Source organism: Apium graveolens, chromosome 7, assembly GCF_009905375.1.
Source record: "Apium graveolens cultivar Ventura chromosome 7, ASM990537v1, whole genome shotgun sequence".
Taxonomy (NCBI): Eukaryota; Viridiplantae; Streptophyta; class Magnoliopsida; order Apiales; family Apiaceae; genus Apium; species Apium graveolens.
The window spans coordinates 18,452,077-18,467,635 of NC_133653.1; the positions used below are offsets into that span (position 1 = coordinate 18,452,077).

At 28.5% G+C, this 15,559-nt stretch overlaps 1 protein-coding gene across 1 annotated transcript; it reads left to right on the plus strand.

Moving 5' to 3' along the window:
* The first annotated feature begins 267 nt into the window (after positions 1-267).
* Positions 268-762, plus strand: LOC141673344 (uncharacterized). The gene has a single exon (XM_074480076.1). The coding sequence runs from the start codon at positions 268-270 to the stop codon at positions 760-762; it is 495 nt and encodes a 164-aa protein (XP_074336177.1).
* Positions 763-15,559: the final 14,797 nt, after the last annotated feature.

Here is a 15,559-nt window from a genome sequence, read left to right on the forward strand (position 1 = left end):
AAACCCAACCCTACTACTTACATGACAAGTTGGGTTGGGTTGATCAGGTTCCAAGCATCTTTTCCGCGTTTCTTTACCAAAGGTCTTGGGGAAGGACTTACTGTATTATATAAACTCAGGATGTGAATATAATTATATACTCAAAGATATACAAGTGAAATTTAGACCAAAGCATTTCCTCGGATCTTAAACAGAATGATATAATTTATAGCTATCTTAGAATAGTTTGACAGTCAACAAGTGAAGTTGGCCCGAAGTAATACATCTATGCAGGTTAATAAATATCTAGTATTTAAATGGCATCCACCAGACGGAGGCAGATTGAAAATTAATGTTGACGCTCATGTTGTGCCAGGAAATTCATGGTTTTCATGTGGCCTTGTTTTGAGGGATCAGGAGGGTGAATTCATTGCTGCAAGATTACATAAATTTGCAGGTGTAGTGCCAGTTGTGGAAACGGAGGCTACAACAATTTTAAAAGGTATCAGATGGGTGAGTTTGTTTGGTATGCGACATATGGATGTTGAAAGTGATTCTCTGATCTCAGTCCAAGCCATTAACAAGGATTTAGAGAATTATTTGGAAGTCGGTGTAGTGTTCCAGGAATATCGTACTATTTTGAGAGCTCGTAGAGATATCATGCTCTCATTTGTTAAAAAGCAAGCTAACAAGGTAGCTTATTTAGTTGCTAGAGTACCTTGTGATGTTAATTGTTTATTGATTTTCCGACTTCTCCACATTCAGTGTTGGAGCATCTTGTAAGTGACAGTTTGATGGCTTAATAATATCTTCTAGTTTCAAAAAAAAATTATTAGCAATATTTTTCAGGTTTGTTTCTCTAAATATTTCCGTACATCTATGTATATTATTCAGTTCGACTCTGTTATTCAGGTTTCCTTTTAACTTCAAGTAGAGTTTTTCAAGGTTAATTGCATGAATTATATAGTTTCAAGCATTTGCAAGGTGAGGAGTTAGGCTGCCACAGCTGGAATTATAAGTTGTATACTGAAATTATTAACATACATATATTTCCTAGGTTTCTTTGTTATGGTATGTAATGGAATTGAATTGGGCGTGGTATAATAAATTTGAAATGCAATGGGCTTTTTAATAAAAACGGGTTGGGTTGGGTTGGTTTAGCGTTTCAAATAGGTAAAATCTAACCCAGTCCATGATAAACCGCCCAAGTAAAAAGTAAACCCAACTAACCCATAGGTTTAAACGACTCGGTTTGAACGGTAGGGTTAGGTTGGGTTTTGCCGGTTATTTAACCCATGAACAGCCCTACACCACGTGACATATTTGTTCATGTGTTTGTTATATTTAAAAATAATTTATTGATATGCATCATCCAAGTCAAACCACTAACTTGCAAAACGTAATTCCACCTTACCTTATACTCTATGTCTATGTAATGTTATTAATTATTACTTTAAACTTTTGTAATCTAAATATTAGTTATACAAAAAATTATTAGAGATTTTAATCCTCTGTAATACTTGGAGTAAATATTATTTATTACACTATGACAAATCATTTTTTAAATAAATTTTACCCCTTCACTATAATTGCATGTAAAACAGATATAAAATAGAAAAAATTTAAAAATACTAGTCCATTCTCATCAGTATCCTTGAAACTAACTATTAGATAAAATTTTAAAAGGAATCTAGTCCTACGATTGTTTAACTTAACTCATATATTAATAAAACTTAACCCGTATATTAATATTGATATGATTATTTTCCTCCAATACAATTTTGGTATTAAATCCTCAAAAAACAAACATTTTCTATGTGTTTTAATCATGCACTTAAATGAACTTAATATGTGTGTGCATGAGAGAGTAAAATTTGACATATTCATTTTTTTTGTGGTATTGTGTTTATTTCCTATTTCCATTATTATAACTTATATGATAATCATTTTTATCATATTTTTCTTTTTATATTTATTGATAGAGTTACTTAAATATTTATAAATAATTTCAGTTACTATGAAACTAAGGATAGTTACAATAAAGCAAATCTGAACACTTGCTAGAATTTTTTAGTTATCGACAATATCCAAACAAATTATTTTTTTAAAAACTAATGGCCTATCTAAAGAACATTCCCACTTTCATCTGGCTAGGGGATTCCATTGAAGAAATGATATTGTTGTTGTGTCCAACCATGCCCATCCTCAATACTTTCCGTGACTTCCAACTTAAACAATTAAAAGGAGCACATTTATTGTGACTGAGACATTTTCTTAAACGGTGACAACACCTACCAGTAGTTTTTGCATGCTTAGTTGAAACTGGATTTATATTAGGCATGAAAGGACAAGATCTCTTCGCTTTTCTGCTCCCTTGAGCTCTAAAGAACTCTTATCCTGTGAACGTCAAGATGACATTTAATTATAGACCGTTCAAGTTAATTAATATATTAATATATATTAATATATGATCATTTACTTGGACCTCAGAATGGGTACAATTAACTATCCATTCATATATTAATATTAATATTAATATATTAATATTAATATTAATATATTAATATTAATATTAATATATTAATATTAATATTAATATTGTTTGCTAATTATACATTGTCAAGATGACAATGTATAATTAACAAACAATATTAATATATGATCATTTACTTACCTCGGAATGGGTACAATTACCATTGCTTGAAGAAGGCCTTTCCCCTGTTTGTTGCAGAGTTTGAGTTCCTATACCTTTTCCAGAAGATACCTTATTCACCATCCATATCAATTCTTTCATTGCACAGGTTTTTTTGTTTTCTCTTTCGTCGTCACTGTCAATGACATCAGTGAACAGATTCAAAGCTTTATCACCCTCTTCTACAACAGCATCAGTTTCGAAACCTGGCATGATTAATTGTTGTTAGTTAAATAAGTATTGTATTTTAACTACAACTAGCTTTATAACCCGTGGGATGCACTGGTCTTCATTATAATATTTGTTATTGGCACCATTCGAACCTGAAAGATTTAGTAGTGTATAATTGATAATATAAATATTTGTTGAATTCGAACTTGAGAGTTTAACTAGTGTATATTTTTTTTAATATTTGAATCTAACGGTACTAATCATTGATTAAAAAGATTCGAGAATCAAAAATGGGGATAACCAAACCAACCAAAAAAAACATACCAAATTATACCACTTTCCGGTTATTATTGTATATAATAGTATAGATTAGGAGAAAATAGCGAGGAAGTTTTCCTAAATTTCAATTTCTCGTCCAATTTATAATCCAATGTCAAAAGAAGAAAGCAAATATGCTGATTTACATTGTCTAGACCATTATGTAATAGCTATAAGATATAGGAATATCCAATTTATCTGTGATGCTTGAGAGGTTTCCGGTAGTTGAGGTTGATCAGATGTCATTTCTACCGCAACCCTCGCTAGCAATTCTAGTGAAACATTATATGGGATCTCTGTTTCACTTTCACCAATACTGTCGACCTTGTTTATGTCCTTAGCAGGAGGTTTAGTATTGTTCTTTTTTTGGGAACCTATCCACAATTAACTTTTATTATAGATCGAATAACAATAATTGAAAAACAACAATTTAAAGAAGATTTAGATGTAGAGTGTTTTTAAATGCAAAGTATATTGGGAGGAAAAAACAAAATATACAGAAACATGATAGTGTAACCCAAAACCTCATGGTTTAGCCTTATCGAGGTTTCAATCTTGACAAAAAAAAGGTGTGTGTGTGTTTGCTTATGTTAAACTAACAAAAAAAAGTAAACATGATAGAAGTCTATCTACCTCCATCAACCCTGAGCTAAATTGAAAAATCTTGAGCAGTAGTGCTTGAAGTGACAAGTTCACGTACACAAGATCTGCAGCCCCACCACCTATATTGAGGAACATCATGTGATCCTCGTAGCTGCTCCCATCTGTTTTCGGTGATTTCATCGAAGGGGATGCAGGCCTTGGGGTTCATATTCCTCTTTTCAGCCACATACCCACTGGTCATAATCATTGGGAAAGGCCTTAAATTATATATTGTCAAAACAATTATCATATTCTATTGAGAACCAACTCTCTCGAAACATTTAAGAAAGGACATAACTTATAAATTCAAAAATGATATTTCACACTACTCACAAACAAAATAAAATTTAAGTTAAACAGTGTGGTCGGAGGAATCTCAAGTTAATGTAAACAATAGATGGTAGGAGGGTTAAAACAAGAGAGATATCATTTTGAATAATGAAGACCTCCAAGAATTGTAATAAGCTGTCCGAGACGATCGTAATTAGAGAAATAATTAATTTCAACATCCAAAACTTCGTGACGAAATAATTGTTTCAAGGCCATATTATGCATGATCTGATGTACAATATTATTATGCATATAAAATATGCTAAAAGTTCAAATTAGAAACGAATTGAGCTCGGATGAACTTTTAATGAAATCAAACAAAGTTTTAAGATACCGAATAATTATGTGTAACTTTACCGAACTAATATTCTTGTCTTAACTCGAGTTCGGTAATATTTGAAATGACACAAATTGTTCACGAATATATAGAGATTAACCGAATACGAACTATTCATGAACATTATATATTATTTTAAGAAGTAATTTTTACCTCTAATTTAATTTAAATTTTTTGTAAAAAATAATATTTATTTTAAATAATTATAAATTTAATTAAATATAAATTATGAATAATATATATTATATATACAAATATTTTTGTCGAATCAAACTCGAGTTTAACGAATGAGTCGAACATCTTGAAAGCTTGATTGCTCATTAAAATTATCGAACAAATTATGTTGTTCGAACTTGTGTTCGATAAGAGATATTGAATGAACTTATCGAACTTTACTCCGACGAACTCGAACGTGTTTAACGAAAATCATATTTTTTAATCCCCTAAAAAATATAAGTAATGGCAAAGGAATACCGCATCGAGAAACATTGACAGTTCACATCCGAATTTCCTGAGTCTATAGACAATGACTTTATACTGTCTTCTAGTTTGTTCGATCTTTTATCAGCAGCATCAACACTAAAAGGGGAAATCTCACGGACACAAGCTTTACATCTCCACCACTTATGACGAGAAACATCTAGTGAACCTCATTGTTGCTCCCATGTACTTTCATTTATACCATTGATGGGGATGCAAGCCATCGGGTTTTCATTTCTCACATCAGCCACGTACCCCGCGACCACACACATAATGTAATTTATTTACGCACCACAATAATTAAATATTAAGTAAACAACTCTTAAAAAATCTCAAGATATATGAAAAGGCTTGAATTTGTCAAAGTGTTATATTCAACTGTTTCTGCATCCGTAGACTGCACAAATCGAGCACAGAACAAATTTTAAAGAAGAGGATGGGAGGGCTCGACCAACTGGGATATCATAATATGAAATCAAGATCTCTCTAAATCTTGGGATATTACGAAAACTCCTTGATTGATTCAAATATTATTCAACAAAAAAAATGTATAAAACACAAAACTTTCAAAACGTCTAATACTATGAATTATATATATGTTCATGTCCACGAAAACTAAGTCCACATTTATATCCACATAGATATATACTAGAAAGTGAGATGCATATAAGTAAGGGGAAAGAGGGATACCGCATCAAAAAAGGTTGACAATTTAAATTCTCGTCTTTTCGTAGCACGTCTGAATTCATTGAGTCAGTGGACGATGAATCTATTACATCGGTAAGTTCGTTCACAGGCTTTGGCGCGCCTTCCATGGAAGTATAACCACACTTCTTCTTCGATTCTAAATTAAAATCATGGCACCACTTGAGACATAATAAAATTTTATTGGAATCGCGAATGGTATGTATGTAGAAAAAAGTGAATATTTATAACAAGAGTCCACCATCTAAAGAAGTAAAAAAGTATGTTAAGAATATAAGATTCTATGTTTTAAAAAATCAGCAAATTATGCAACAATATACGTTCTATAGTTCAGGGGCATTTCGGAAATAAAGAATTAGGCAGAGGATGTCTAAATGGATATTTTTCTTAAAAAATTCAAAAAAGGTATGGATTTTCTGTTTAGGAAAGGAAAGAGGAAATCTACTATAGCAAAAAATACTGACAATTTACTACTCGTTGCAAACCGAACTTATCTAACAACATTTTATATACATTAAATTTTAAGATCCCTCGTCCACATCGGACTTGCAAACTTAACATAAATTAAACCATTGACTTTAGTCGATCGGATTCATGACGGTCGGAAAGTACTATGTTTCTTGTAGTGTAGAGATAGGTTTGATCACCGTAAAGGAACACATATATTACTATGTGGACAGTTTGAACTTGTCTCGGTGTGCGAGTGTGTTTAACTATCAAAAAAGACTCATACATTCCGAATTTATATATAAATTTCAATTTCTAAAATTTGATAAAAAAATTATAAATGGTATCATATTTTTATCCATTTCAGATATCATATATTTCATGCGTTTGAACAAAAATTTACAATAATCTTTATAGAGCCGTCTCCATAAAAGTAAATACATTATAATGAAAATCTCGGTATCAAATCCGCAATATCGTATCCTTGAAATAAAAGATACGATCAAATATTTAATAATATCCTACGTCTTTTAATATCTTTGCTTTTAGAAAAATAAACATGGAAGCAAAACTTTGCCTCTTCATTACTTTCAAAATTCAGTAATCCAATTTCCGAACTGAAATTAATCAACCAAATAATTGGCTAAGACAACTATTGACGACAATATATGCGGTTCAACATAAATTGAACATGAAAAATAGAGCAAATCAATTGAACAATGGAAAATCTACAAAATACAATTAAAAATAAACATGTACATTTGATCTTCAATTCTCCCATTTAAAAGTGGTCTGCGCATAATTCAATCACACGTTCACACGTATAAATTAATATATAGACACATAAATATGTATTTACGAATTTAATAGAAGAAATATACCTTTTAATTCAAATCTGTGATTGATGTTCGAAAGATGCAGAGCTTGATTTTTGCAGCTAATGATATTCAGAACATTTGAGATAGTTATATGTGAAATATATATGAGCCCTAACACTATATAGACAGGAGTGAGATATATAATTAATACACATTATCTCTTGTATATAGAGATAGAATGACGAGATACATTGTATATTGAAAGTTATACATTGAAAAGTGCATGTGTTCCTCCCAATAAAATACGGCCATGTCACCAATTTCATATCTTTAATTGCTGATTTTTGTTTTAAACCCTAGTGAGACTGTGGTCCACACACGCACCTCACAAGGTCCACCTCGTTTGTTCCGCCGTTATAGTCATTCCGCTATTTTGCCAAAATATAGGGTTAGGTTTTTTTAAAATCAATCAATTACTTAACATATTAGATGTATGTTTAACCATAACTTACTATATATTAAACATATTTACATGGCTTAAAAATCTAGGGAAAATATATACGTACTTAGAAAATGATAGCCATAAATATTTCTAAAACAAGTGAATGATAGATTATATACCTTTAAATAGAGGGCACTCTTTCACCATAGCATTATATGGTGACACACCATTCATGAGATCAATTAGTGGAGAAAGTTTTATTTCGAGGTTATATAATTTACTTCGTTGTGCTATATGTTGATAATTACGATTTAAAAATTATTTGTAATAATTTTAGTGTTATTAATCGCTACAAATATCACAAGATCTATAATGTATAAATAATTCAAGAACAACGAAAAATTAAAATTAAACTCACGATTAATTAAAAATATCTTTACATATAGATTAATACAAATTTAACAAAATTTTTAATTGGATTTCACTATTTAATTTTCTTCCTTACACGAACAGAATTGGTCACTGGAGCTTCTTGGGTCACTGAAGAGGCTTTGTTTGTTGGAAAATTTTTGGATACCGGTATCGATTTAGCCATTGTATTTATTGTTCCCCATGGTTGATTTTCTAGGTGTTGATCTTGTACGAACCATATATTTTTAGAAGAACAACTGAATTTTGTATGTGTTTGTGTGTATATGTATATGTTTGTGAATTTTGGACATATGTATAATATTATATATTCGAATATATATGAAAAATTTATGTTCCGGCAAATCTGGACCGTTAGTTTGTTATTTTGGGTACTACATTTTAAGCATCAGATCTTCTTCACGCGGATCGCTGACAAGGTACTAAGTACAAATTCGACGGGAACTGGTTGAATTTATAAATTCAACCGCTTCCGGATGAATTTATAAATTTAACTATTTTAGGTATAGTTCATAAGTTCAAGTACTTATAGTTGAATTTCAGTTAAATTCGACTGAATCTTGTTACATTTATATTATCAATAAAATCGAGTTAAACATGATCAAATTTTTTTTAATAATAGAAAATAATATTTAAAATTCCCTTATGTTTTATATATGTTTGTTAATATTAATAATTCAACACATGTATATTTGGATCGTTTAAAAATATGACATGTACTCATCAAACCCATACATAGTGATTGAATCATGTTTTCATAGTTTTGATTATATTTTATTATTTATTTTTAATCGATTCAGTAAAAATTTTAAATTTATTCAAATTTCATTTAAATTTTGAGAAATTACTAAAAATACTACTTTTTATAATCATATCCTATTTTATAATACCAGTAAATGAGATATTTTAAAGTACTATCAAATAAAATTACCAAAAGTACTTCTTTAAATCTAATTTAAAATATAATTTTGTATGCACAATATATCGTAAATGTAATAGGAACAAAAAATTGATAAAAATATCTTTTAACATATTCTAAGTAGAACATGTATTATAAGTTATAAATAAGATAGATTGAGATTTAGTTATTTTAAGTTATAAAAATATGGTTCAAGATTTATAAGAAAAAAGATATCCTAATTTATAAATGAGAGAATTTTGAATTGTTTTTAACTGAATATAACTAGAGCATATATTTGAATTTATAAAATAGAGAGTTTTACATTATCTTTTTAAAAATTGTAAATATAATAGGTACTATAATTATACTCCAAAGTATTATCAAAGGTCGACGTTCGATACGCGATAAAGTTAACTTCAATTCTCAATATACAAAATAACAAAAAGTTAAAATTTTCAATAATGCTATAACATATTAATATATAATAAACATCGTTTTGTATATAACATTTATATTACAAATTTGAAAAGTTAAAATAAATTTTATTTTGATTAATTTGAAAATAGTAAATTTATATATAAATTCAACCATTTATGGTTGAATATACAAATTCAACGTTTATCTCTTAAAATTAGTTTTAACATTTTTGCTTTTTTTGTTTAAAATAAATTAAACCGAATATGGTTAAGTATATAACATCAACGGGATATGATTGAGTTTAGTTTAATAATTAATATTATTTTAAGCCGGAAATTTCCCTTCAATATTGTACAAAAATAAATTCAACAGAACATGGTTGTATTTATAAATTCTGCCATCACGCGTTGAATTTATATTTATATTTAACCGCCTAAATTCAACCATAAATTAAATCAACAAAATTTGGTTGAATTTATATTTTAGTCCGCTGGAAGGGAAGTTGATGATAAATTTAACCGGATATGATCAATTTAATGACGTTTGAATTTATCCAGTTGAATTTGACTATTTTTTAGCAGTGTTTCACAATGATGCAAATGTATATTCATATTTATATTTTTATCTTTCATCAACAATGTTGACTGAATTTGTTACCCTGTTAAAAAAATGATTTTAAAACTACTTTGATCCAAATTGTTAGGAATCACATATATTTTTGATGATTAACAAAACATATAGCATAATCATTTATTAAATATGTGCATAACCGTTCATAGAGTAACTTATCTACTCATAAGTTTTTGTAACATTTTTCATGTTGATCTTAATAGATAGTCATTGTTGTAATTATTCATTCCATTCTCATCACTAACTCAATGGATAAATGAAATCCGATGGTTAATTTTAGATATAAAAGGTCATATAATTCTGTCTAAGTGAAGTGAGTCATCAATGGCTCAAGAGAATAGACTTTCAATGTCTAATGGAATTAGTCATCAACTTTTAATGGCTAATGGAATCAACTCATCAACTGCTAAGAAGATTACACTATCATTGACTAAAGTAGCAAAGTGCAATTGACAGTGACTTGGAAGAGCACATATATCAAATTTGTAGAGCAAATGAGTTCATTAAAGATCTCAGTTTGAAAATGGGAGCCAAAAAAACGTGCATGTGATCTTGGATTCTGAAGAAGAATAAACATATCATTTTATGCATGACAAATTGGAAGGATATTCAAAGCAATATATCAAGATAAAATCTAGCCTCATTTTTCAAACCTCGAAAGAGAATGAATAAGTAATCTTGTTGGATCTCGAAGAGTGTGTTATGTTTTGTGTAATAAGAAGTGTAACTTGGTAATTTATAAACCAAGTAGAATGAGATGTTTACTGTTAAGAAATAAGTTTATAGAATTTTCCATAAAGTTTAGTTGAGAGCAATACCTCTAAGAGAAACACTCTAAAAAGAAGCTATGAAGTTCTTCTAATTTGCATATATTATTTCTTCAACCTATTACTGAAGTGGCATGTTAAAAACAAACCACCTGAAATTTTTATGTCCAATATTTTTATTTCAGTTTTGCAATTATTTTAGTTCGAAAAAGTTAAAATATGTAATTTGTATTGAACCCCCTTCTATAAATTACCCATGTATTAATTGTTAGTAAATAACACAAATATATTTTCATATCTACATTTTTATCCTGGTGATTATTTTAAAAATATATGTAACTCATGTTATATATATATAGGATTTTGGTCGAATGAGAACTATGAGAACTCATAATTTTCATAGTTAAATTTGGTAGTTTTATAAATTTTAAAAATTTTACTTTGCACAAAATCATCAATTTACGAAATTTAAAATTTTAATTTTTCAAAAATTCACCAATTTTAGCCACATAAATTACGAGTACTCACGGTCTGATTTTAAGAAGTTTTCATTGGAGCGCGATTATATATATATATATATATATATATATATATATATAAAGATCCGCTATAATAAAATAAGGTTAAATACAATCACACAAATATAACCACGGTCAAATGCTAACTTCATTTTAATTTTATGAGAAAATTGTAATGATTATTAAGGTTTATGTTGTATCAATTATTCTCTTTACAATTTATTATGTCTTAATTACTGCGATATAAATGTTAGATTAATAAATATGCTTTAGATGTGATATACATTCTATATATGTAAGTATATGACTTAGAAATGAGATTATGAGAGCAATATCAATATTTCTAAAGATCCCTCATCCAGTATTATTATTAAGGAATAAGAATATTTTTTTTAGACTAGTGTGTATATTGATTGATGATCACATCTCATTGATCACATGTATAGTGATACTAAAATCGAAAATGTAGGCACATTTAAATATACATGGTGCTGGATAGACCCATATTGTGAGATTATACACGACTGTTGTGTCATAAGCAATTCTCACACTGAAAATAATGTAATGATGCTTAGACTGGAAATCATTATATTTTTATACGAGAATTAATTTACATTGATTATATTAATGATTAATGTATAATTTGAGTATGTTATAAATAATAAGAGAATGTAAATGATTTAAAAAGGATTTAACCCTTCTATCTTAGCCAGTGATATTATTGGCCTCTTGTGTAAGCTAGACTCTGAAATGCATGAAAGTGCTCAAATATTAATTTGATATGATAGTCTACTCATTGATCAATAAAATATGGATTAAATTATAATAAGGATTATACGTTACATGCCTCTAGTTTAATCTATAATAAATGGTTAAAAAGATTATAATACACTGTACATTATTGGGGAATGGTTTAATCGATCATCAATTTAATTATTACTAGGGTATCAATTATTTATTACTATAACAAGGATCCTGCTGTGGGTTTCAATTGTTCTATTTTTTACAATTTTATATTTATTGGTTTTTGGAGTGTTTTATGCCCCGAAACCCAACACTAATAAAAAACTATTTTTAAATTGCTGCTTTAGAGTCGACAATATGGTTACATGTGTAGTTTAGTGGTATTAATTTAAGGTTTAAGGTATGAATTAGGGTTTGAGTTTACCATTTATGCTACATTTGTATTGAGCTAGCCATAGGGTTGTGAAAATTGTCAAAAATAAAGAGTGTAGGGAAAAAAATCAATTAAGTTTTATATTTAGATATTAATTATTTTTACAAAATCAAATTGAGGGATCAAGATCCTAACCGTAGAATATTCTACCTATTTAGTATATATATTGAACGATCCAACTGTACGGATGCTAAAATGGTTAAAAGAAAATGTTATATACAAAATTTTAGAATTTTAAATCATTAGATCTCGATTATTTAAACAAATAAAGTGTAACTAAACATAATCCAGATTTCATCATACACTCTTTTTAATAGAATTTATCATCGAATTGATCAAAATCATAATTCCATTTTTTTATTAAACCAATGAGTTATTAAATTAAATTATAATATTTAAGAAAAATATTAACTAATTACAATATTTTTTTAGAAATTGAGGACTTTAGTTTTCATAATATAAAACACATAGTATATGATCTCGGTTGAATTTATAAACTGACACTCCTAAACTTAATCGAATGCGGTGAAATGTAGCCATGTCACATCAGCAATCGGCATGATTTAGATCCAACACACCAAATTAAACCACCAACAGAATAATCCAACGGTTGGTTTTATACTATAAAAAACAAAACTAAAAATCAAAATTAAATTAAATTATAAAAATAAAATTTTTAACTTACCCAAGCCCCACACACCCCCAACTCCCTATCCTCCTCTCTCAGTGACACATCCCTTCTCCCTTGCCCCATCTCCCGTGCTTCTTCTTTTTTCAGCAAAATAGGGATGGCAACGGGTCGGGTTCGGATATTGTAAAATCCAAATCCAAATTATATTTTCGGGTTATCCAAATCCAAATCATATTTTCGGGTTATACAAATCCAAATTTGTCGGGTTTCAGATCAGATGGGGTATTTTATGGGTATCGAAAATTAAAAATAATGTAGTCGAATTTAATATTATTTATACATATAAACACTATAAATCAAATTTATATGATAGATAAAATTAAAAATACATTAACTAATAAGTAGTTAAACATATTATATTGCACGGGTTGGCAGGTGGAGTAATATTTAAAATATGCCGATACCATAATATTTAGTATTTCATCACAATTTTTTTTTTATATAAATATATACAAAGTAAATCTTACATAAAAAAAGTTAATTTTGAAATAAAAAGTTATAATTCACTAAATAAGTGTTGACAGTCTTGATAATAATCTACTAATACTCCAATAATGCAAGAAAAATACATAAATTATATGTATTATATCTAAATATTACATATAATCTATAATGAATGGGTCGAGTTTTACTCGGGTTTGGGGTTTGGATCGGATTTGGATTGAATTTCGGATTTTAGATCAGGTATCTGTTTGATATACTTAAAATCCAAATCCAAACCCTAAAACTTCGCGTTCGTTATATTCAAAACTTCGGGTTTCGGATCAGTTATTCATCAGATCAGATTAATATTCCATCCATAAAGCTAACCCCCTTTTTTTCCTTCCAACCTCGTTTTCTTCCTTTAGCAATCCCTTTTTTTTCATTTTTCTACAAATCGTACAAACACCCGCACACCAACGCCCATATTTTATCTTTGTTTTGAACAAAAAATTAAGTGTTTCTTCAAAATTTTGTATTTTTAATTTCGTGGGTGTGTGTTTAGGAAAGTTGGAGGAGTACATGTGTGAAAATTTTGAAGTGAAAACTCGATATTTGTGTAAATTTGAATTTGGTATGATGTTTGATTCATTTGTTTTGTTCTTGATAGAGGTTATGTGTTAATATATTTATTGATGATTGATTGTAATGATTATTGGCTTTATTTTGTGATATTGAGTGTCGAAATAGATTGAGCTTTACATAATTTTGAGTTTGTCCGAAAAAGTTAACATTTTGATAAAAAAATGGCTTGAATCATTGATACGTCATTGTTCGTGTTAGTTTTGGGTTCTTAACGATTTTGACTGGTTTGGTGTGTAAAACTGAACTGAAAACCACCATTTTTGGCAACACCTAAGCTATTAGAATGGTTGATAGATTTTTTGAAATTTACCGGAATCTGAAAATTTTTCAGCGAGATTTAAATTTAATGCGATGCTTGTTAATTCGACGAAATATGGTCGAATTTAGAACCATGTTTTTACCGTATACGATCGAAATTATAACAAAAGCGGGCGTTTTAAATTTTTTTTAAAATTCATTTTTTTAGCATTTGACCGCATTTTAATAGTATTTATCCGGTCGTATTTCGACGGTCAGATTTAGTACTAAATTCAACTGATTTACTAAATATGACTCAAGTATTTTTGACTAGTCCAAAAACCGATTGTATTTAGTAAAATACGACCGGATCGCATTTAGCTAAATACAACCATTTTTTGACCCGTTGTATTTTACCTTTTTTAATGTAGGGATTAATCAGGAACTCATTAAATTGAGTAACCTACTAACTTTCATTTTCAACCATTAGATCAATAAACACCACCTTATTTTTACATTTTAACTGTACACAAAGTCATACTTCTGTTAAAATCTGTTAGGTAGGTGCATGTGTAAATGTATTGGTTTTTTTTGCTAAACATTTAGGCTTATGTTCCGCCTAACATGTTCTGTATGTGTTTTGTATTGTGTGTTCTATATTTTTCTTTAAAAAATTATGTGTTTTATATTTTAAATTAATTAAAAAATTGTGTTATCATAAAATTGTAATTTCAGTTTTGAATCACATAAAAGCAATTTAAACACAATACAAATAGGTAATACATGTACAAACACAATTATAGAAACATAAAATTATATACATGTTACAAAAATATATAAAATAAAAGTATAGAACACAATAAAGTTGAAGTATGACAAGGAAGATGAAAAATAATTATTTAAAATACAAAATATGAAACTCAATATAGAAAATACAAAACATAAAATAATATTTTTTTTAAAAAAGAACATGAAAACTAAATAATAATATATAGAAGATAAAAAGTACATAATATCAAAAATGCAATTAATATTTTACATAACAAACACAATAGGAAAAACCATAAAAATAAATTATAAAATGGAAAACATAAAAAACAGTAACATAAGAAAAGAATAATTCCCTGCAGAGTGCAAAATAAAAAAAAAATTATAAGTGCACTGAACACACCTTAAGTTACTTACAATTTAATATTTTTTTTCTAAGTTTGTATTAGAAAGAGGAAGAAAAAATAAGGGATCAACCCTAAGCTCTATGACATGCCGTAGAGAGCACTACCTATAACCAATCTATCTAGAAGAGATGGGAGATAGAAAGCAAAAAAGTGAGCAGCTGTACACAATAAACTACGGCTGACAACTAAAC

Bases quoted from the DNA above. Each gene is read 5' to 3' on its own strand.
- LOC141673344 (XM_074480076.1), top strand. From the start codon at position 268: ATGCAGGTTAATAAATATCTAGTATTTAAATGGCATCCACCAGACGGA.